Source organism: Archocentrus centrarchus, chromosome 11 (assembly GCF_007364275.1).
Source record: "Archocentrus centrarchus isolate MPI-CPG fArcCen1 chromosome 11, fArcCen1, whole genome shotgun sequence".
In the NCBI taxonomy this organism is placed as follows: domain Eukaryota; kingdom Metazoa; phylum Chordata; class Actinopteri; order Cichliformes; family Cichlidae; genus Archocentrus; species Archocentrus centrarchus.
This window is the reverse complement of record NC_044356.1, coordinates 10,247,552-10,271,043: the sequence shown is the minus strand read 5'-3', so window position 1 is coordinate 10,271,043 and position 23,492 is coordinate 10,247,552. Positions and strand designations below refer to the sequence as shown.

The window sequence follows — 23,492 nt, the reverse complement described above, 5'->3', positions numbered from 1 at the left end:
TTCTGGTTTTGCGAACGCAGCGCGCAGCTGTTTCTTTGTTGTTTTGATATCAAACACTGAAATTAACATAAGATATTTTTAGGAAGAAAATTTTTTTTTTTTAAATATACTCATGAAAAAAAATTAAACGTGAAAGTAATTAGTAACGTATTTTTACTTTTTATTTAAACATTTTTGTGTAGCCTGTTTCTTTATAAATTGTTATTTTGAGGAAAGAAAAAACCGAAAATAAATTGCCCCGAGGCCTTTTTGCCACAATACACGTTTTATCTAAGTATTTCTTTCCATCCATTTCTGTCATAATATGTTATTATTATGAAAGAAAATTAATTAAACACAACAAATAAGTACATTGTAAGACATACTTTGCCGATTGACTTTTACGCGCGACCAGCAGTGGAAAACCAAAATTGATAAATAAAAGTTACCTGAAGATCATCCAGGCCGTGATGTCCCAGGTGCATCCCGAGAGGACCGTCTCCGAGCGCTGCAGCCCCTTCTCCGAGACCGTGCAGCAGCCGCGGGACAGCTGGATACTCCCGACGGGGGTCCAGACTCAAAGCCCGGTGAGACTGTGACAGTAGCCCCCCTTCTTCGGAGCGCGACCTCTGCGAGTGCCACGCTGCTTGCTGATGCTGATGGATGGAGTTGATGGAGGGGTAGGGGTCTGACAGGTGGGAATAAGCAGAGTCCTGGCTCTGGGAGTATGGCAGTGAAGACTGTGGATAGGGGGGTGGGAAGTAAGGAGGCTGGAAGTCTGAGGCCGGAGTGTGGCAGAGCGGGGGAGCCGATGAGTAGGCGGCCTGGTTCAGGGAGGACAGCTGGGAAAGGCGCCCGCTCGGCGAAGAGCCGCTGAGTCCGTCTGCGCGGTCCTGCAGAAAATCAGAAAGTTTGCTTTATATCAGGATCCCAGCGTCCTCAAATAGAACCGATTATTTCAGGATTTAAAATGATGAGCTCCGGGCAAAAATATTTTAAACCGAAGCAGTACTTACACAAAGGAGTCAAGATTTAAAAAGAAGAAGAAGAAGAAGAAGAAACATCTAGGTCGCAAAAAAGCAAAGTAAAAAAAAAAAAAAAAAAAAAAAAAAAAAGTTTTAAAGTGACAAAAAGGGAGACGTGAATCCATAAATAAATATTTCCATTTCATTAGTGGGATGGAAATAGCAGCAGCGCTTGAAGTGATGCGCAGTGGCAGAAGACGCCTTTGGCATCGCTGCTGAAAAGTGTCAGAAAGGTCACGGCCACCAAGAAGCTGCACAAAGGACAGGTAATGCGCAGCAACAACAACAACACGTCGCTCCGGGAGGAGGCTCCATCTGTAAATAATCTGCAATTGCGTCAACAAACACAAACTGAACCCACGAGTGAAAATTAAAGCAAAAAGGGTTCATTGAGGCTGGCAAGGCGCGCGAAACCAAACGTTAATTCAATGTGACTTCCCAAGTTTGACCTCTCGTATTAAAAGAGATGCCAGCGTGTTCACAGCGTGTGTACCAACATGTAGTCCACTAGCCTACATTCGGCCTCACAGACACATCCTGGTGAAATTGGATTTTTTTTTTTTTAAGCTGGGTCACCCTGATCGATGCTGTTGTGGTGGAAACAATGTCCATTATCTGTCAGCCAAAAAGGCCACCTTAAAAGCGCACATCGGTCAACTCAGCACAGCTTTATTTCTACACCACCTTTCACGCCAAACATGCATAAAAAAGTGCAACAAGAAACGAATTAATAGACAAACTGATTTTTTTGCAAAACTTTTATAAAAAAATAAATAGCAAAAATGTTTATATTAAAAATGCATATAAATATCGAAAATGTCAACAATGCAAAGTTCTAAATAATTAAAGAGAGAGAGAAAGAGAAGGGGAGAAGAAAAGTAAGAAAAACAATGCTTAAAATGTAAATGACGGCCCACAAGTGAGAAAACACCTTAAGTAACAGTCAGACTGAAAATAATTATGTCTTGAGGTTTCTTTTCTTTTCTTTTTTTCTTTTTTTTTTAATCTCCACTGAGGTGGAGTCAATCATTCCCTGAGGCAGGCTGTTTCTGAGACTGGGACCAGAGTGGCTGAGGGATGATTCCCCATGCGTTTTTATTAAGATCCCTGTGAGGACCCGGAGGCCGGCCGCACAGAATGTAAGCCGGGATCAGCTGGGTACAGAACTGTGAAGCATGTCTGAGAGATAGGCTGCTGCTAGGCCATTAAAACCCACTCAAATCAGTTCTCAGAGAAAAGCAGCCGATGCAATAACCTTAAATTAACATTATAATGTGCTATATATTAAATGTGGTCAACGTCTATAGTCAGGCTTCAAAACAAGAACTACAAGTACTCATACAGATTGTGCGTAATTGTGCATTTCAAATTTTAATCCAAATATTTTAATAGATATACATAAACCTGCGAAACACACAGAGAAAGATGATCATCCTTCCAAGGTATGGACTCTTTACTGTCAGTCGGTCTCAGCTGTTGTGACTGCAGACAGACAAAGAGCATCTCTGGGACAGACGCGGGGCTCAGCGACGGTGAACTCAGTGTCAGCGAGTCTCATTATGGAAGTAATCTATGAGTCGCTGCTACTTTTACAGGAGATAATCAGCAACATTTTTTTAAATCATAAATCTGATTTCATTTGTAAGACTATAAACATAAACTATTATTACTCTGGCTGACAGCTGGTGTAAGAATTTAACGCTCTCTGGAAGTTTTTTTTTTTCTTCTGTATTTTTAATTTACTAAAAATGTTCCCTTTTTAAGTGCTGATGGGAAATCTTTTTACGCACGTTCCTTGAGGTTTACTGGCATTCCGTGTGCAAGACACAAAACCCTTTTAAAATTGAGTTCCATTAGAGACGAACAGATATAATTAGTTCTAAATGCTAAAAAAAAACAAAACAAAAAACAAACAAAAGAAAAACCCGAGTCTGTCAAACTTACCATAGCCGAATAGGTGTGGATTAACATCTGGACCAGTTTGGATACCCCCAAATTTAAAATTCAACAGGAGTCGCAGGCTTCCAACGGCTCATAAGGTGTCACAAAAATGCTCCCAGATGTAATCCAGGCTTTCTTTCTTTTTTCTTTTCCTTTTTTTAACGGTCCATTCAGTTCAGAGGTGCTGGTATTTACTTTTCCTCCTCTCTCTGTCTACCGGAGCTTTTTACGCGCAGATAAAAGCTGCTGCCAGATACGTACACGCGCGCACGACACAACACAGAGTCCGGCAGCCGCTCCATGAGCGCACTACTTATAGGTTTTGCGCGCACCCGGCAGAATGAGGGGAGGGGTCGGGAGGATCCACTTCTCTTAAAGAGATAAATCCCTAACGTGCTTGTTTGTCCCACACACCGACCGTACTTTTAGTTTCATTGTTTCCTTTTAAAATAGTATGATGTGGATTTTACGCACAGAGTAAGAGTCCAGATAGGTTTTATTATTTGAAGATGTCTAAACAAAATTCACATTTTCAAGAAGGAAATCACCTTCTGTGGTTTTTAACGTCTAAGTAAAGATTTTAGTCCTTTTACGCGCAGTTATCCACTCCACTTTAGCCAAAAATGTTGGAGGGATGGTTTTAAAATCTAAAGTATTTAAACGGTTTCAACTTTTTTTGATACACCCCGAACATTTCTGGGTCTGAACCGACTCTAATAAATTATCTTCTGCCATAAGAATAGACAAAAAGACGCACCGTGTGCACGCTTTCACGCACTTCTACATAAACCATAACAGACCCACGGAGCAGATCAACGAAAATTCTCACCTTTTTAAATTAAAAAACAAACTTTACCTGCGCGTTGTCAGTTTTGGTTCGGGATTTCCAGAGCATGATGGTGCTCGGTGCGTGCGCGAGGCTGCTGCTGAGGGGTTGGAGATGGACGGAGAGGAGAAGAGAGGAGACAGGCTGAAGGTGCAGAGAGGAGTGAGTTACTTTGAGAGACGATGCAGGAGTTTGTATGGATGAGTCAGAGAAAAGAGACGGGTGTGGGGAAGGAGGGGGGGGGGGGGGGGGGGGGGGGGGGCGGTAGGTGACACGAGTCGAGGATGGGGGCAGCTGAAAACTTTTGTCACAGTTGGTGTGAGAACTATAGGATCAACGATGGAGGGATTAAAAATGGCTGACTGGTGACGATCACACGACAAATTATTATTAACCTAAGCAAAAATTCACTTTATTATTTTGACATTTTTAGAATTAAAAAAATATATTTATCTCCCCATTTCTGTGTAATAACCTAATATGAACTATAACATTCAATTTTTTTATTCGCAGATGACTGAATATGCATTAGTGAAAGGAAAACTGTCAAAAAAAATCAGTTTATTTGATTTCAGACTTTTATCCTCTGGTAAAATTGTTGTAATAACTTCACGTCGTCCTTTGTGGTGATGTTTTTCAGATATATTTTTGTTTTATTATTAGCTTCACTATAATTTAATGAGCAGCCTAATTATCTAAATGACAAATAAAAGTCTGGAAATGAGGGTAAAGGACGAGTTTGTTAATGAGAACTTCACCACACATCAAGTCTCGGTGCGCCATCTCGTGGTAACTGAAAGAATGGACTCATCTATAGTGAAGGAATAATAAAATAAAATCATTAAACTTTTTATTTGGTATTTTTTGAAAGTATTTTAGGTTATTTAGTTAAGCCTTAAATAATTTTACCTTATCTCATACATTTTTTTCCCGGGTGGGGGGGGGGGGGGGGGGGGGGGGGGGGGGCAGTTTTAGGGGGTCTCTGATCATATGAGGTCAAAAAGAGCAGCACACCTAAATACACAATTGGACTGTACTAAGTATGCCACATAATGGGGGGAAGGGAAGGAATCATTCACTTTGAATAAGTTGTTTCCTCATTTGAGCAGTTATTTTGGAGTTGATGTTAAATCAAACCTTCAGGCACAAACAACCACATAAAACTAAGGTCAATAATTATGATTAAGTTAACAGATTGAGTGATGCAAATATATGACCTTTGAGCAGGAAATGTGTTATTTCCCCTTTTGTCTGTGTATTAGTCTCAGAATCAAAGGTGCCAGTTTTTTTTTTAGTTTAATCTTTATTAGCTTTTAAGTTAATTTCTCTTCAGCTGACTTTTAAAAACCCAGAACATTTGTCTTGTAGTTCTCACCAATTTCCTGTTCCTGAACAGCTCCATCACTGCAGACCTGCATATTTAATTTATGGCTCAATTACAGCACAAAACTAAGTAGCAGGTGTAATAAAGCCATGAGAGAAAAGAGAAAACACAAAACCGTGTTCTCCAACAAAAATAACTCTTTATTAAAGGCACTTAAATTTTAACATTCACATTTGAGTAACAGTTCATGTGCATTCTCAGCTCCATGTGAGGTACAGCTGTCTGTGGATCACCTGGCTGCACAGCTCTCAGATGTTCAATGATTTATGGTGAAAACAATAAAGTAGGTCAGTCTGACAAACTGGGTACAGTCACACAGAAGTATGCACAGAAACAATCTTCCACATTTTCTATAAAAACAAATTTTATTGGGTTTCATCTCATTACAAAAAAGTCAAAGCAAAAATATTTATACCACAAGTTTGGTGTCAGAAATTTCCCTGTTTTATTGGCAACACTTCACTAAGTTAAAAGTCTATTAAAAGGTTGAACCATTTGTCCAGCGAAGCCGGTTTTACTGCAGTCCCACTGATTTCTCCAGCTTCTTCATATTGCTCAATGCTCCGTCACTGCATCTCCTCATCATGTCTCCAATCTCTTGTTTACACACTGGGCACCGCTCCGCCATGACACACAGAGCCTCCTCCAGCGCATCCTGCGTCAGCTGGTCGGGAAGAGCGCTACACTGACAGAGCATGGTGAGCATGTTTTTGAGCCAACCTTCCTCTCTGATCAGGGTGGTGATGGAGGGCTGGGCACGGACGCAGCCTCCCAGAGCCTGCAAACTCAGCCTCCAGAGCTCTGCGGCATCATCCCAACTGTCTTCCCAGCTCAGGCTCACTTTCAGTGGACCAGGACTGGAGCTTGAGTCCAGGGCGCTGCAAAGAAACCTGAGAGCTGCAGAAAGGAAACGTCTCTGGCCTACTTCCACTGCGCCTGCAAAGATTTAAAAATAAATAAATAAATTTAAAAAATGAATAAAAAAATGGCACTTTGCTGAGAACAGAATTTAGCAAACAGCTCAAGTCCATTACTGTTTCAACTGATCTGAGCAAAAATACCTTAAGATTGAAAGTGCTATAAACAAAAACTTGCAGCTTTTAGTTTACAAAGTTTTTTTTTTGGTCAGACAAAAACCACCACCTTAAAATGGTATAAAGGACTGATGCTTACCTGGAAGTATATTCTTACAGCTATGAAAGATTAAAATCTGGCACCTTCACATCTAAATGTGTCACATTTTTGGTCACAGACCAAGACTGAGGATCTTGCAGGACCACTGAGACTACAACTAGATTCTGACTGAAAACTCACAGGAAGGAAAGACTAAACAGCTAAGCAGAAACAGAAGGAGCTTTGGACCACATCTGCCTTTGTGTACACACACACACACACTTCGTCCAGCGGAGAGGGGGAGAATATAACAAAGAATCTGCAGGTCACCAATACTGAGTTTTATGATAACCTTACACTAAAAAGGTCGAGATGACAGGAGCATGCTGAACCTTTATGAAACTTGCCCAATGTTATTGTGACATTACTCATTTGTTCGTGACTGAAAAATTGATTGGTTTAAGAGCCAGCATGAGAAATTTAATGCACTGTCCCAAGACTCAGTCCATAGGCTTCCTAGTTTCTGCAGCTCTGGTAGTGACATTTTTCCATAGGAAAGGAAAAAAAAATAAAAAATAAAAAGCACTGCATCACAGCTTTACTAGTCAGTGTAATCTACAGGTTGTGTGTATGAATCCGTAGGCAAGGAAAAGACTTCTGGTGCAACAAGCTTTTCCCTTTCCATTTGTAGCTAATTGACCATCTAACTTTTTAAATACATTTACACACTTGTAAGATGAGCAGCGGAGGGAAATTGAAGTCTTGGCACAGATATCTGCTTATACCGGAAAGCCGTCTCCAGCAGGCTGGTTCATGGGCCCTCAGAGGGATGGACTTAAGTGTCACTAACACCGAGGACAAATACAAGCGCTGAAGCTACATCAGGTTTATTTACTGCACTGAGAAGTTACTAAAGAATTTAAGCTAACCAATGAATTGTTATTGGCAAACAAACAACCAAAAGCCATTTTCACCTGCTTCTGTTAATCTGCCAAGCATGAGTCCCAAAGTGCAGCAATTTGCTGTTAGGACCAGGAGGCGGGGCTTATTCACCAAAAGGGGAAGTGCTTCACTCAGAAGGGACTCCAGGCTTCTGAAACATGAGTCCTTCCTAGAAAAGAAGTTTACAGGTTTATGCTTTTCTTTACCAGCGCTTAAACATTTGATGTAGAATTAAAGAGACTGTTCATCACACCAGAGTCAAAGTATTTATCATGAACCAGCTACCTGACTCTCTCTGGCTCTGTAACTATGAAGTTAAGTAGTGCAGAGCAAGCCGTCTCCATGCTGGGATCTCTTGCAGATGCTGCACTGCTTTTTCTCTTGAGGGAAACCCAGCTCTGAGTCAGGAAATCCACCAGCAGGGTTGGGGTGTCAAGGTCAAGCAACACCTTCCTGGGACCCTTCTCTGCTGACAGGTGGCACAGAGCTGGGAGGAGATACCTGGAGAACCGGGAGGGGGGGGGGGGGGGGGGGGGGGGGGGGGGGGGAGGGGGGGAGAGGAGGACGGAAGAGAAAAAATAAATAAATAAATAAATAAATAAATAAATAAAAAATAAAAATAAAAAGGTAGTGGGACACAAGACTAAGACTTTCCCTGGATGTTACTGATCTCCTCCCACATGTCATCTTTACCTCAGAGCCTCTCTGCCTGTCCACACAACTTCGTCCACATCAGCAGACATCTTGGCCATCCAGTCAGCGAGGCCCTGCTCTGAGCTCCCCCTGTGCAGGTGGCTCTGGGTGTAGCTGATCAGAAATGGCAGCAGTCCAGTCACTTCCTTCTTCAGACAGGAAGTCTCCTCAGCCAGCCATGAACCCAGAGAGCGGAACGTGGCGAAAACGAAAGGGTCACCATAGCGGCTCTGATCCACCTGGAAGAGCAAGAATTTTGTACAAATAAATATTAACACAGTTTAAGTATTTTAATGTAAACCAAGTTCATGAAATGCTTTACACTTTGTTCTTTTAATATAAAAAAAACAAAAACAAAAAAAAACAAAAAAAAACCCTGTCCCTGGCTCTGCTCTTTCCAAAGAAACCAAAATGCAACGGAATATAATCATAAACAGAACCCACCGAAGTTCTCCCAATTTTGACCCCTGTAGAACCAGACAGCTAAGACAGAAAACATGAGCCAATCAATCATTGCTGTGCTCATGTGCATTTCAGACCCCCCCCCCCCCCACGCCCCAACTCTATCCCTACAGGATGAACTCTGGCACTGCAAGCATCATTTTACACATAAGTGATAAAATTTCCAATATCAGCAACACATGGCTGGTTGTGTATAGAAAAAGAAAGTGTTAGATTTCCTCACCTGCTGCAGGTAGTATATCAAAGCAGAGAAGGCCTCCTCCAGGACCCTGAGGATCTGCCTGCTCTGCTGTAGACTGAGGGCACTCTGAGGGGGAGCAACACCCTGTGGGACTCCTGGACTGCAGGCTTGCTCTATGGCTGCCTCCATGATTCTGTAACAGCCTACAAGGCAGACAGTTCATGCTAAATGATGGAGGTAGTCAACTTTGTTTAATCAGATCTCCCTATATGATTTTTAACAAAAATGAGGAAAAACAGTCAGACGATGGCGTTTAGAGCATGAAACACTGAAGCATGACAGCCAAAACATACAAATGACACCAAGATAATTTCTTTGGTCAGTTTAAATCAGCTAAATGGACAGTTGCATGCAAATCATACAGCCTAACTGAACTTAAATAGAAATTGAGACTGAAGAATGCTTTACATTAACACTTATCTGTTTTAGGTGCTTCATCCTGGCAAATAGAATAGTTAAATTTAAAATCGATATCCTATTTTGATAAGTACACTACCTGTTAGTGTATCCTGCAGCTCTGGGCTCAAATCATTACCAGGTGGTGCTTCCAAACCCAGTCTGACCTCCACACAGGCCCGGTTCACCAGTAAGCAGCAGAACTTTGGAGGACCCACAATATCCCAGCCATATAAATCCAGTAGACAAGCACAGAGGACCAGGATTGGTCCGATCTGTGTCTGTGTTAATTTTGCCTGCACCATAGGCCTCAGTACCTCCCATAATTGTCTCACGGCTTCCTTTAGCCTTTCATTCTCAGTTGCTACTCCTGCTGGGGGCAGGAACTGTGCCAGCTGGGCACACATATCCAGCCTGGTCTCGTTTGTGGACTGGCAGAAGTCTTTGGAGAGCCTGATCACCAGGGAGAGGAGCTCTGTTGTGTGGTTGCGCCATGCTTTGTCCTTGTTTTTACCTGAGAGGAGGAAGCCCAGCACGACAAGCCCCCTGTCACGGCTGAAAGGCCGGTTCAGTTGCACTGCTTGGCACACAGCTGCCACAGCACCCCTGCTCAGCAGCTGTTCTGGGCCTCTGGGTAAGGTGCACACAGCTGTCAAAATCAGGTAGCAGTCAGCAGCCAGGGCTGCATCAAAACTGCAAGACAGAGAGTCTTCTTCAGCTGCTGACCTGCTGCTTGCTTCACTGCCATCATCACCTTTTTGCTTGCTGCTCTCAGCCTCTTGTGCAGAGTGTGCTCCACCGGCAGGATTACACTCTGGACTCTCATCCATTTGGTGCTCTTCCTGGACCTCCTGCTTCTGCTGGTTAAACATAAAACCGTTTGCCAAGAGGCTCAGCAGGAGGGGGATGGTTCTAAGAAGCTCAGGATTGCAGGCCATGTCTGGTTCTGTGCTCAGGGCAGCCAGCAGAGCAATGCCCAGCGAAAGGAGCTCACGTGGGGGTAAGCCAGAGTTCTCACCCCCTCTGACTGCTGTGAGGAGAAGTCGAACTGGAAGGCTGAGGCCCACCGCCTCAAAGATGCGCTTCAACGTGGGTTTGTCCAGGTCACTCGCTGGGCACAAGCGACTTATCTGAGGATGTGAAGATGGAAGGGAATAAACAGGTTAGTGCTGAAGTGCATGTGCATTTTTTGCTCTTGGCTACTTTAAAGAGAAGGGTTCAGCGATATCATGTAATCCCTTGTTGTGTAAAAGGTCCCTTTTATAGAGATGCAAAATTAAAAATGTTTATCTGCCACAATATCCTGTTACTATTGAAGTAGTCAACATACATCTGGACAAAACTACTGGTCACCTACACTGGACCTACAGTCATGCAACATTTTAAATCTAGGTATTAGTTGGAGCTGGTTCCCCTTTGCAGCTGTAAGAGCTTAAACTCTTCTGGGGAAAAAGGTTTGACAAGATTTTGGCATTTGTGAGGTCAGTCACTGATGTTGAATGAGAGAACCTGACTCTCCCTTCTAGTTCATCCCAAAGGTGTTTGATAGGGCTTAAGGTCAGGGCTCTGTGCCAGCCAGTCAAGTACTTCCACACCAAACTCATCCAAGCATGCCTTTATGAGACCGTGCTTTCTGCACTGGGACCGTCATGCTGGCACAGAAGCGCCTTCCCCTAAAGTGTTCCCACAAAGCTGGAAGCATAGAATTGTCCAAAACTTGACAAGCTGGAGTAAGAAGAGCTCCCTTCAATGGAACATTTAAAACACTGCATTATCTGTTCTCCAGACATTACAGTTGGCTCAGTGCCATCAGTCTGGCATTTGCAAAACCTAGACATGTCCATCAGATTACCAGATGGTGAAGACCTCACTACATCGTACCCATTTCCACTGCTCCACGGTCCAGTGGTGGCATGTTTTACACCCTCATTTGTCAACATGGACCACAGCAATGGTAATTTGAATTTATATAGCACGCTTCATTACACAAACTATGTGCTTTAATGACAAAAACATATGTACACCTTAAGACAATGAAGACACCACAGTAAACCTCTACATAGTAAAATGCAAGTTACCGCACAGTTATTGGCCCAGCCTGTGAGAATAAAAAGGCTTTGAGTTTTTTTGAATGCACAAAGTTTTAACTGACCTCAGATCAGCAGGCAGCTTGTTCCAAGGAACAGAATCACAGTCACTGAAAGCACCCTCAGCACACACAGATCTAATTCTGAGAATTAAAAGAACTGCAGCTAATGACCTGAGGTCTGACTGGATTATAGACACTGAGCAAGTCAGAGCTGTACTGGGGGGCAAACTACTGAGTGCTTTACGAACTAATAGAAGAACTTTAAAAGCAGATTCTGCGCTCAACTGGGAGCCAGTTAAGTGAGTTCAGTACTGGGATAATACGGTCAAATTTCTACACGTGTAAGGATTGGCTGCTGCATTCTGAACAAGTTGCAGTCATCTTGCTGATGATTTGAATAATCGTGCATGATACAGTAGCTTGACCTGCTTGATATGAATGCACAGACTAATTTCTCAGAGTCAGTTTGAGATAAAAATTTTATAACTGATATATCTTAAGTGGCAGAAGACAGCTCTGGTGTCCTTAATATGATTAGCAAAAATGAGATCACTGTTCAAAATAATGCCAAGGTTCTTGATTTGCTCACCATTTCAGAGAAAAGGATGATAAGTATGAATAAATTGTCAGGCTGACTTTTTTTGGAACAACAAATATAGCCATCTTGTCTCTGTTCAGTTCTTAGACCAGGGGTATTCAACTCCAGGCCTCGAGGTCCGGTGTCCTGCAGGTTTTAGATGTGTCCCTGATCCAACACACCTGAATCAAATGGCTGAATTACCTCCTCAGTATGCAGTCAAGTTCTCCAGAGTCCTGCTAATGACTTCTATATTTGACTCAGGTGTGTTGAAGCAGAGACACATCTAAAATCTGCAGGACAGGGGCTCTCGAGGCCTAGAGGCTCTTTTTCCCCCTTAAGCCTGTATTGTGTGTTTACTTCATAGTCCTCAAGGCCTGGAGTTGAATACCCCTGTCTTAGACTTCCAGCAGTTTATGTCATGCAGCTCATCAATTTATGAATAGGGATTAGATCATTTAAGGAAAATAATAAGTATAACTGTATCATCTGCATAAGAATGGCAGAATTATGATTCTGATGATAATAGTAGGAGCTTTAAAGCTTTAGGTTAAAGAGCCCAAGAACAGGCCCTTGAGGAACCCCTGATTCAATTGTTATTTTGCTAGGTACTTGCTTTACACACCTCTGGCAGTGGGACTGAAGACACCTGAATTCAAAAATTAAGCAGCATAGCCCAGTACTCTTGGCCATATTGTGCAGCATAGGTAGGTTTTTCTAAATTTAGATAAGTTTAGAAGGACTCTGATCAGAACCGTGCGCTTGTTATACTCAAAGCTGTTTAAAACAAACAAACAAAAAAGAAAATTGGCTGCGCCGAACAAAGAAAACCTTCCTAAATGTTTAGTTATCATTTAAAGGGGCTTACCCCCAAATAGCAGCAAAGTCATTACAAAAATAGCGCTAAGTTAATTAAATTAAACTAATACTTACCAAGAGAAGAGCAGCCAACATCTGACTGTCGTTTGTAGCGTGCGTCAGTGCATGTACACACCTCTCCAATACCTGCCTCTGGGCATCAGTCAAACCGCTGTTTGCATCCCCTTCTGAGCTTCCTCCATCTTCTCCTCCTCCCTGCTCTTCTCTTCCAGGAGGCTGGCTACTCGCGGTAGGTGTAACGTCGGCCCTATCAGCCATTATGACCCCACTAACTGTGCGACCTAGAGAGAAATAAAAAGGAGGCAAACTTTTTAAGGGAATTTCCAATCAGTCTTTCAAAGATAGGGGCAGACCAGTTTACTGACTGTCAGTTGGTCCGCTACCGGCCGACAAAAATATGTGTACATCACTTTAAGATTTGTACGGGCAAACATTAACAATACAACTTACTTTAATGCCAACCTTCTTGCACACTGAAACAGCTCGTGCGTACTCCTCCCGGCAAGAAACTGTCAGAATCAAGCTGCGACCAGCCAATAAAAAGGCTCGAAGAAAATCAGTCAACCAATCACAATGGAAGTTGTTGGAAGGCGACGACGCCATTTTAGCCCGTGCTGTAACGCTAAATAAACGGGATTGTGGTTCTTTATAAATTCAAATTAATTTTTAAAAATTATTTAAATATTTTATTTTTAAATATAAAAGGACAAAAGTTTATTAGTGTTTTTTGAGACGAACATGTACGTTTTTAATACTGGTCAGTAGAGGACGTGCACCGGAAATAGCTGGATGAAAGTGGAACGTTTTCAGTTTAAGGCAAGAAATTAATTTTAATTTCTATTAAACGTGAAAATAGAAACAATGAACGTGTTTTCATTATGCACTGAACAAACGGATTACATGAAAAAAGGTTTCGCATTTAACAAAAATGGTTATGTAAATAAATAAATATAAACAGATACATAACAGGTGGATAAATAAAATGAATTATAATCTGTATCACAGAAAGGAAAATTGGCTCATATCAAGTTAATTACAAATATTGAGAGGAAAAACAAACAAACAAAGGACTTTTGTGTGCTGGTCCTTTTCCATAGGTATCGTTAATTCAACTGTTTGGCTTTTTATCCATCGCAAAACAGACCATCGGCTGTTTCACTGCGTTCTTTATTTTGAAAATCTCACCCCCGGAACCCGCAATGACACGTACTACACTAACAGTCTGAGCCCAAGCACGGCATATCAGCTGTACCGAAGAGAGGAGCGCTGACCTAATTTGCGGAGCAGGGGACGGCAGCAGACGAGGCTACGCACCGCAACGGCCAGCTGAAGTGAAAGTCTACCATTTTCTGTTTCTGTAAGTCCTTGCACGCATTTTCAGTCGTATGTTATGTGGCTGCAGTAGCCGTTAAAACGCGGTGTATAGGTTCCGATAAGAGATGTCAGCAGCTGTTAGCCTCAAGGTGCCTTAGATGCGGGTGATCTTGGGATTAAACAGGTGAAATACCTTACGGTGTGCCATCTCAACCTTCCTGTGTCAGTGCTTAGACGCTGGCATGCTTTGTAAAAACAAACCTAACAGCTGCTAAAAACACTCAGGTTAATAAATCAATACCCCCACACACACTTGTTTGTAATATTATGACAGTGCAGCAGACTGTGCTGTGGGCAGAGACCCGTCTGTATTGAATTATCAAACAGCTAAACACGTACTACACTAACACTCTGAGCTCACGCAATTACGAAATTGTTTTTAAGCAATTTCGTAAGATACATAATGCACAAGTCCACCATTTTGTCTTAGAGATAGTATTTTTCTTTTCTCTTTTTTGTCAGTGCGTTTACTCATGCATCTCATTTGACTTGACAGACCCTCATTCATGCAGTCAAACATGCACCAATTTGCGCTTTAAGCAGTCCATTACGCACTGCTCGATAGGAAGAGGAGACAAGAGTGGAGCTTAGCCAGCAGTCGGGGTTATTTTCTGTTTGTTTTATCAGTCTTTTACTTGACAAAGTAAAATAGGCCACCAGAGCCTAAAGTGATGTTCTTTATTTAGTCCCTTTACTTTTCATCTCTGATATGAAACTGGTAGATACGGAACCCTTTATTTAGTGAGACTTTAGTAACAAAGACTTTAGTAACGAGAGAGTGAAGTTTAATTTATACAAGAAAATAAAAGCATGGATGGCTTCCTTCAGGTCTGAGTGTGAAAGCATCGTGATGGTTCTTACTAATGCCGCGTTTCTACAAGTTCTCAGCACCTACTCAGCACGACTTGACTCGGCACGGTTTGTAGGCTTTTCCATTAGGTCCAGGTGCGTTTTTTAGTACCCACTCAGCTGGGGTTCGAAGTGATCTCAAAATGTGACTTCGAAGAACAGCACGCCACTGATTGGCCAGGGAGTGTCATCACTAGCCTAGCCATGAGGGCAAGTGTAATGCTCTAAATTGTAATGGAAACAAAACAAGACCGTGTCGAGATGAGCTGCTCTGACTAGGTATTAGTGAAAAAGAGGCATTAGAGGAAGGAAGACGGGATCATTTTTGTTATGTGTGGTTCAAAGGTAAGAGCTGAGTCCAATGAAACCCTGTGATTTCTTGTTCCTTTTAAATATTATATTGATTTTATAATCTGTGTATTGACAAAACAGTTAAGTCCTAAAATGGGAAAGCTGTCTTGCAGCATAGCCAAAAAGAGAGAGAGAGAGATTAAAAACAGACTCGCTCCCGAGTAGATAAAATTAGACAAAGGGGCTTCTATTGGAAATTAAAAAAAAAAAAAAAAAATCCTTTCGTGCAGTGATCAGAGTAACCTCTCATAAACCCTGATAATGTCTTTCATAGGAGAGTTAGCCACATGAAATTTTCAGGCCTGAAAACCACATTTAAGTGCTGTTAGAAAAAACAAAACAACTCTGAGTCTGAAGCCAAAATCAGAATTTCTGTGGCCCGCTTTGAGCGTCACTATATCCAACTACAGCTCATCATCACTGCTGTCGACAATCTGACATGTGATATTACAACAAGACCTTAACACTATCAGAGTAAAAATATCAAGCTTCTCAAACAAGGCTCCAAATTTGAGTATATTAGTGAAATATTTTAACACAGAAGAAATCACAGCTGCAAGATGAGCCTTTTGTCAAAACGTAGGTAGAAAGGAGACCTTTCATGACACGATGGGTGAAAAGTTTTCTCCAGTGAGTGATCAGAAAACAGATAAGACATCCACGTGTCAATGTTTCTGTTTCTCTACATGACAGACATTAAATTGGTGCAGTTTTGCTACTAAAACTATGATATTAATAAAATGCCATGATATTGGGTCTTGAAGTTGGTCAGAAAAAAATCATGCTGAACAACAGCAGGATTTGGCATTTTCAACAGTCCTGAAAGTTTCATGTGGGTAGCTTAAGAAGCTATACGAGGGCTACAAAATGGAGCATAATTTCAAGCCACCCCTCTGTGCTTTTTTTAGTCTGTTAATCAGAAAGTTTTCAAAGTGTGAAAGTGAAATTCAGCAGGGCGTCATCAGATACGCTAAACTAAGTGTACAGAAACTATCAGCTGATTCTGAGGGGGTCTGGTGGGAGGCTATCACCTGTTTTTCTCTGAAAGAAAAAGGCATGTAAATGTTAATGTCACCATTTGGAGTATATATATAATTAGATAACCCTGAAACACTTAAAGTGACTCACATTAATAGGTAAACGCAACCTAAGAAGTAGGCAAACAGTCAGCTGTAAAAGGAGTTAAAGACTAATGTAATGTATTCATACTTTCCTGTGATACTTCCATTTAAATCTTATTCTGGGATTAGTGTAGTTATCGCTGTAGGGATATTTGTAGAGTTGTCACAACAAAATAGACAGTTTGTCATGATTATTCATTTTTATTTAATTTTTTTTTTCTCCAAGGACGCTGCCTGAAAGAGCAATAAAAACTTCATTTTCCTCCCCTGTGGCAGCCGGAGGAAGCTGTGTGTGGGACAGAGAAAAGCTTCATCAGCCTGTCTGCGGAGAAGCCGACGCAGAGCTGACTGCTCCTGCTGAGAGAAGAAGACGAGGAAGAAACAAGTCAAAGGGAGAGAATTTGCCAGATGTAAGAAGAGGAGAGAGGGGGTGGCGGTGGCGGTCACAGAGATCATTGTTCTGCAACAAGCCCCTCACGGGAGAGCGGGCTATTGAAAAATCAGTAATGACTGAGCTGTCATCGGCCCAGGTGACCGTGTGCACCTGAGCGTTACTGCTGCAGCACACTGAAAGTCACCACGAGCCTCTGGGCAGGTGCTGCATGGTTTTTAAAAAAATCCACGCTGTTCTGGCTGCAGGATCTTAACTGAATCCTGCGCATTTTCCGGACTGGATCACTTTTACCTGGAGCCCCCCACCTTCCCTTTGGCCGGTCACCTGGGAGAGAAAAATAAGCCCGGGCAGGATAAGGAGCAGTTTGTGGCTTTTTTGGACTGACTGAGCCACTGGTTATAGCAAAGAAGGAGAGCATCCATGTGCAGGAATGCAGCTTTGCATATGGAGGCAGACCAGTGATACAGGTTTGATGCTGCTATGTTTCCTATTTAAAGTAATGTAATATTTCAAACTGATGTATTGGCATTGTAGGTTTGTCTCAGGAAAACTGTACTGAATAAACTTTTAGTACTTGTTTAAATAAGATCATTATCAGTTTAGTAATAACACGATACACTGACAGTGCCTTAGACAAACATTACTTCTTTCTTTCTAACTATATTGTCCCATTGTCTATTCATTAAGTTATTAGCTTTTTTTTTTTTTTTAACCTACAAAGTAGTGACTCTGCAGAAGTTAGCACCACTGGCAGAGACTGAATGCTGCTGTGGATAAATGGATGTAGTGTTTCCAGCCATATGGATACAGCATCTAGCTAGCCTCCTTAGATTGTGATGTGAAAGCTGCTTGATTTTATTACTATATTGCACCACAGCAGTCTCCAGGTGAGACCCTGTTGAGAGGAGGCCTGGCAGTGCCTTAGACACTGTGTTTCAGGAGCTTTGGTTTTTATTTGACAGGGACCACGCACAAAAAAACCCTGACCTCACAAAACAAATGATGCTTTGTTTTTGATTTAGTTACTGGCCAATTTCCATCTACAGTCCCTCTGGGTGGCAAACACAATTTCCACTTATACAACTGTTGAGGTGTTTTGGGCATCTGGCCAGGATACCTCCTGGATGCCTCCTAGGTGAGGTGTTTTGGGCATGTACAAAACACTTCACCTAGGAGGCGAGGAAGAGACTCCCGGGGCAGACCCCAGGACACCCTGGAGAGATTATATCTTAGCTGGCATGGGAACAGTGTCCGCCTGGAAGAGCTGGAAAGTCTGGGGATTTCTGCTTAGACTGCTGCCAGTCTGAGCAGTAGTCTAAGCAGGATATATACAATCATGGGGGAAGCTTGTATATATGGATGGGCTTGTCCAACTTAGAGTCACAGTGGGGCTGGAGACTAGCCAAGCTGTCACAAGTTGACAAACAAGGTACAGATATCTGTATAGGTCACCAGTGCATCACAATCTCTCATCCACACCTGCGGCCGATGTAGAATTAACCTAAAGATCACACAGAAAACAAGCAGACTCCACACAGAAAGGGTCTGGCCGACCCGGAGGTTTGAACTGGTAACCTTCCTGTGAGGCACCAGTGTCGCCCCCATATTCAAGATACCAGATACAAATATTATACATACATATATACCCTCCAGCCCCACTCCCACACAAAAACACATACACACTGTGAAATCTTCATATACTCGCGCCTCCTCATTCAATATTCAGGGCATTCCAGCGGTGTGTATGTAAACATATTATAAAAATCAGGGTCTTATATGGTCAAAATGCTGCATTTGATTAATCTGGGCATGACTGGGTCCCTAGAAGCCTTTTATTTATTTATTTATTTTCTGCATTCATTCCTTAAATCAAAACCATTTTGCAATAGCAGAGCTTCTTTTAGGAATTTCACACTCAGCCCCGAGCTGTTCCTCTCGAAGCTCTGCTCATCTGTTACCGTCTCATACGCACGCATGTAGATCTTTTCAGTGGTGGAGGTGCAGTGAGGATATCACAGTGGTAATACTGCTGTGGTTTCCTATAGAAACCACAGCATGCATGCATATATATATATATATATATATATATATATATATATATATATATATATATATATATATATATATATATATATATATATATATATATATATATATATATATATATAACTGTGTTGTATTTAAGTGTACTACTGTTCATGCCTGACCTTATTTTTAAGTATTGCTCAGTTTTAGGTTTTATCTTGGTTTCTGGCGACAACAGAAGCACACTAACTGAACAGCATAAGGTTAACAGCTCTCTTTCAAGCGGCACAGCAATCTCTCGTCTCTTATTTGTTACTCATTTAGCAATTATTCTTGAAGTTGACATAAAACAAGCGGCTTCCTCCTCACACTTCCTGCAAGACATTAGGAAGTTACTCAGGAGTCCAGATGGCCTGGCAATAGCGGCGCTTATACCTTTAATTTTGGGCAATGGTTTTGTACAGAGGGGTGCACTAGGAAGCAAGATTAATGACTTAGCAAGCTGTGTCGAGTTCAAGTCAGTTTTCCGTGGCTCTTGGTTTTTTTTTTTCCCTGGCAAAATCACCGTGGTAGCTTATGCTGAGCACACAACCTGGTTGGGAGCTGGTTATGTTCTGAGTTTTGGTTTAAGAGTACCTGGAAGTGCCCCGTTTACACGGATTCTTTTATTTACAGCATATTTTAAGTGCAATATAGATTCTGTGCTGGGGGAGATGTTTTTGTGTCACTTTGATCTGCTGAAAAGCTAAAGCGATTTCCACGGTAAAATATTTATCTTACTACTCTGTGCACTAAATCCCAAGATTAATGATTTTCCGCAGCATTAATCTCTTGTCTTGGATGCAACAGTGTTACATTTTACTGCTATATTTTTAACATTTCTTTATAGATTTTTAATCACTATTTTATCGTCTGAAATGTCTATGATTGGGGTGTGGGATTGTGTGGAAGAAGAGTCACATGACCTGTGAAACGCCCCTTTTTATGTGATCATGCTCTGAGCCTGCAGCCGAAAGCCTGGCTTAACAGAGAAAGTTGATTAGTTATTCACCTGATCATGACTGGAAATAAAGAAATAATAAGCCCAATTTCTGGTTTATTTCCACTTCAGGCAGTACCTGAAGTATCTTTAAATATTATGATTTCCACCAGAATGGCTGCTTTAATCAAGCATTTGGAGCTCGACATGGCATCACAATTTTGGCTGCAAAACCAAGAAAAGGCCAAAACAAAAACGTGGCTGTTGCTCCCAATAACAAGGGTCTTTATTAATCACAATCTTCTTTAATTAACAAACTGAATATAAATTAAAATATAAATTAAAAATAAGTACAGACCAGCATGATTCATGTTCGATCTCTCCAGCCTTCTTGGACTTGAGCAACCTTTTCTTATCCTGAGTTGTACAATAATAAACAGTGAGAGGGCCGGTGAAGAATGCATATATGTGACCACGCTAGAGAGCGAGGTAGAAGTGGTTTTTTTTTTTGTTTTTGTTTGTTTTTTTAATAAATCAATTCTTCAGAAATTCCCAGATATTAGCCAGTATCCATTTCCATGTTCACTGTGAAGATTTGTCGTGTTATCAGTTCTGCTTTTAGTCACACACGGGGACTAAACAGCTGTTTCAGAAATCTAGAAATTTGCTTGTTGGTTTTCATTTTCATGTTTCATTTCTGCATAGTTACAAAAAAGGAGCTCACAAGGGTGTGAGTCATTTTGTACCTCCTTAAGTGTTGCTGTCAACAGGATATTGACAGCATTGCTGTTTGTTACACCCTCAAACAAGGATAGATTATAAAGGCACGCAGAAATCCACAGTAAGGGGAATTTGTGATGTGTTTATGGCCACAAAAAATGTGAATTGTTTCTCGGTTCTCTATAAAATGAAAGGCCAAAAACAAAGAAATGTCCGTAAAGTTTAAGTAGCAGTACAATTGCCTTTTCTTTGGTCTTTTATCAGAGTATCTCCAGTTGAAGGGGTTGAGTCTCATTTGAATCAGCTTTTCTTATCAAATTTATAAGTTACAGACTGATTAAAATTCTTCATCGTGCTCCTCTAAAGAGCTGAAGCGCCGTCTGTATGTGAGCAATTGAAGAAGAAACGGAGAGAGACCTGAATAATTTATAATGTGGATGAAATTACAGAATGTTATCATGCATGTCCACATCCACCTGATATGAATGCTATTGAATGATTAACAGCTGAACTAATCTCTCTCTCTCTAGCCTAGTGTTGAGGCAGCTGAGCCCGTGAAGGCCTCTGAGGCGGCCATGTTGGATCTCTTCGTCAGAGTGCTGGTGTCGTCCCGTCTTCACCTGTCACCTCACAGCACCTTGCTGCCAACCTAAGTCCTCGCTACTCTCTTCCTGAACCTCTTTCTTCCACTGCTGGGCCGGGAGAAAGGTAAATCTGCCGGGTTTGTTTTTGTAGCTATGCTAGACCTAGAGAGACTACCATCATCCGGCATCAGTTCTTGTTTAAAGATAAAAAAAAATACTTATTACTATAATAATACTTTATTTATCCCAAAAGTTGGGAAATTACTGTTATAGCAGCAAATTCAATAGAAAACAGCAACGATGAATTATCAAGTATTGTCAAGTAATATGGATGGATTCCAGCAGCTAGCAGTTCAATGTTCAGGCCACATGAGGTGCAACTCCTCCACATTCTCACAGTCTTATCTACTGACAAAGCCCTGAATCGGGTTACAGTCAAACTGTGGAGCGGGAAGTATGAGTGTGGAGTTCGATGAGGTGCATCAAAGTCCAACAGAGCTGTCAATGCAATCAGCTAGTGGAGGCTCTCCGTCACCAGGAGTGTAATGTGAAGAAAAATCACCAGAAGGCTTGAAAAACTTAACTTGACAAGAAATTGCAAAATAATAAGTTGCCATTTCATTTTTGCATAAATAACAATGAGCAAGAACCACAACAACTTTATCAGGTGATAAAGTTGTTGGAATTAGATGAAGAAAACAACAGTGTGAGCTGCTGCAACTTTCTGCCACTCAGCATGGCTTCGGGAAGGAAAAAATTGTGTATATCTTTTTTATTTTGATGGTCTAAAGTTTGGTTTTACCGCTAACATCTTTCTTAGACACGTTCTCTGCTGAGTGTTCTTTGGGGGGGGGTGTATCTTCACATCCACTGGATACACTGACAAAACCATAATCTACCTTTTTAAAATGAGAAGAATAATTTTATTTATCCCACACTGTCTGACAGAATCAAATATATTCTTTGTCAACTTGTTTGAGCTGCGCATTAAAGCTATATGATAAATGATAGAGGAAAAGTTAACCACAACACACATTTTTCCAAACTTTGGTGTTTTGTGAGATTGAACCATGTTAGCATTTACACTGACTGAGCTGCACTTCAGTCCTCCTCTGTCTGCTTCCCAGGTCCTTGTGGAAAATGTCCTATGCACACCACAAGCCACTCACCTGGTGCTTACCTCACCTCCTCCTCCTACCGCTGACCTACCTCTGGCTCTTGGCTCTAACCACAGGTAAAACAAACCTAACACCACCCTTGAAGCACCTGCTGGAGAACTGATAAAGAAAAACATCTGTGCTTGTTTAGCCACCGGCACTCATCTTAGCATGCCTTTGTTTACCCAGGGTGGGTCTGCATCCTTGTGTCTTATCATGCTAAGGTCATTTTAGCTTGTTTGTTGTTTACTGTCCCTGTAATCTGAGGCTGAGAGATGGACGACTGTTGGCACCCCTACTGTGTGAGTTCTTACTGATGCCACTCTGCTCAGTGGGTTACAGTGTGAAAGAGGACAATAGGGGCTCTGTAAGTAAACTGTGTGTGTGTGTGAGTGAGTGAGTGGTGGGAGATCGAAGAAGAGAGGACAAAGCAAGGGGTAGGATGACTAAACAGAGGCCAAAGGGAGGGTCCTTCCTTTCTCTGGCAAACCATAGTGCCTTTGTGCGTTTTCCTATGAGGTAAAAACTGTTTTTTCCAGACTTGAGTTGCACGGATTCACCAAAGTCACCCTTGGCTCTCGTGTTGCTATGGTAGCAGCAGTTACCGGTTGCTGTAACGGGGACTGATATGATCTGATGAACTGTGTTTTTGTTTTCCTTTTGATGCCACAATAATCCGTTAATAGACATGCCAAGCTTTCAGTCCATGCACATTCGGCTGAATGTTATCTTAAAAACATCTAGAAATAGTGTTTCCTGTATTTGAAGAATACCAGATTAAAAAAAAAAAAAAAAGAATATTATTATAGTTTATTCTCAGCATTTTATGAATTCTTTGTTTTTCTCAGCAGTGGTCCTTTTTTAGTTATTTTACATTCTTCAAGTACTTCTATATGTAGTCATTTTTGTTTAAGTGGTGGCATCTACCACCACTACATATAGAAGTAGTCTATATGTAGTGGTGGAAGATGCCACAAATCTACCATTTGTGTGTAGGGTTCAGTTTGGAAAAGGTAGATTATTAACTGACTTCATTATTTAAAGAACCTGTATATGTGGGGCTGCACTTTAAACATTCTCGGGCCACCCCTCATTTCTTTATATTTTGCTTACAAAGAGTGGTCTTGAGCAATAATTCTCCGGGCTTTTGGACGTTTTCCTTTGGACATTGGCTACTTTTTCCATTTTTTTTTTTTTTTTGGTAAGCTTCTTAAAACTGACCTATGAATGAGTCAAGTATAAAAAGGTACCTAACTCAAGGGCTGAACCAGTGTTGTTTCTACACAAATGGACAACTTGGCAAAGAACCCATTTTAAATTGTCTATAAGCACTGTTACTAGCAGCCTGTTGCAAAAGACATACTTGTTCCCATTTCTTCAGTTCAATCTAT

The 23,492-nt window shown here is 41.5% G+C and overlaps 3 protein-coding genes across 7 annotated transcripts in view; 1 reads left to right on the top strand and 2 right to left on the bottom strand.

Annotated features, from left to right (window-relative positions):
• Window positions 1-3,921, bottom strand: part of tfap2e (transcription factor AP-2 epsilon) — a 13,942-nt gene extending 10,021 nt beyond the window's left edge. For 2 of the 3 annotated variants that reach the window (XM_030740859.1, XM_030740860.1), the window contains exons 1-2: window positions 3,802-3,921; window positions 429-872 (exon numbers count right to left, since the gene is read on the bottom strand). In XM_030740859.1, coding sequence (XP_030596719.1) covers window positions 429-872; window positions 3,802-3,840 — 483 coding nt within the window. In that variant the 5' untranslated portion in view covers window positions 3,841-3,921. Of the gene's footprint in view, window positions 1-428; window positions 873-2,948; window positions 3,122-3,801 lie in introns of those variants that run through there. The other variant, XM_030740862.1, reaches the window with a different exon arrangement.
• Window positions 3,922-5,320: 1,399 nt separating this feature from the next.
• On the bottom strand, window positions 5,321-13,073 carry LOC115788300 (neurochondrin-like). 2 transcript variants are annotated; one of them, XM_030741274.1, is made up of 9 exons: window positions 12,998-13,073; window positions 12,602-12,828; window positions 9,655-10,132; window positions 9,103-9,597; window positions 8,589-8,749; window positions 7,904-8,142; window positions 7,496-7,711; window positions 7,243-7,379; window positions 5,321-6,091 (listed from the first exon to the last, which is right to left on the bottom strand). In XM_030741274.1, the coding sequence occupies exons 2-9, from the start codon at window positions 12,803-12,805 to the stop codon at window positions 5,670-5,672; spliced, it is 2,352 nt and encodes a 783-aa protein (XP_030597134.1). In that variant the 5' UTR covers window positions 12,806-12,828; window positions 12,998-13,073; the 3' UTR covers window positions 5,321-5,669. The 2 variants fall into 2 exon arrangements, with proteins under 2 accessions (XP_030597134.1, XP_030597133.1); XM_030741273.1 differs by having other exon boundaries at window positions 5,325-6,091; window positions 9,103-10,132.
• Window positions 13,074-13,748: 675 nt separating this feature from the next.
• Window positions 13,749-23,492, top strand: part of LOC115788299 (dyslexia-associated protein KIAA0319-like protein) — a 38,911-nt gene continuing 29,167 nt past the window's right edge. For both annotated transcript variants that reach the window (XR_004020578.1, XM_030741272.1), the window contains exons 1-4: window positions 13,749-13,904; window positions 16,469-17,103; window positions 20,891-21,068; window positions 22,072-22,178. Coding sequence is in view for 1 of the 2 variants with exons in the window: in XM_030741272.1 (XP_030597132.1) it covers window positions 22,085-22,178 (94 nt within the window). In the remaining variant the exon portion in view is untranslated. The remainder of the gene's footprint in view (window positions 13,905-16,468; window positions 17,104-20,890; window positions 21,069-22,071; window positions 22,179-23,492) is intronic.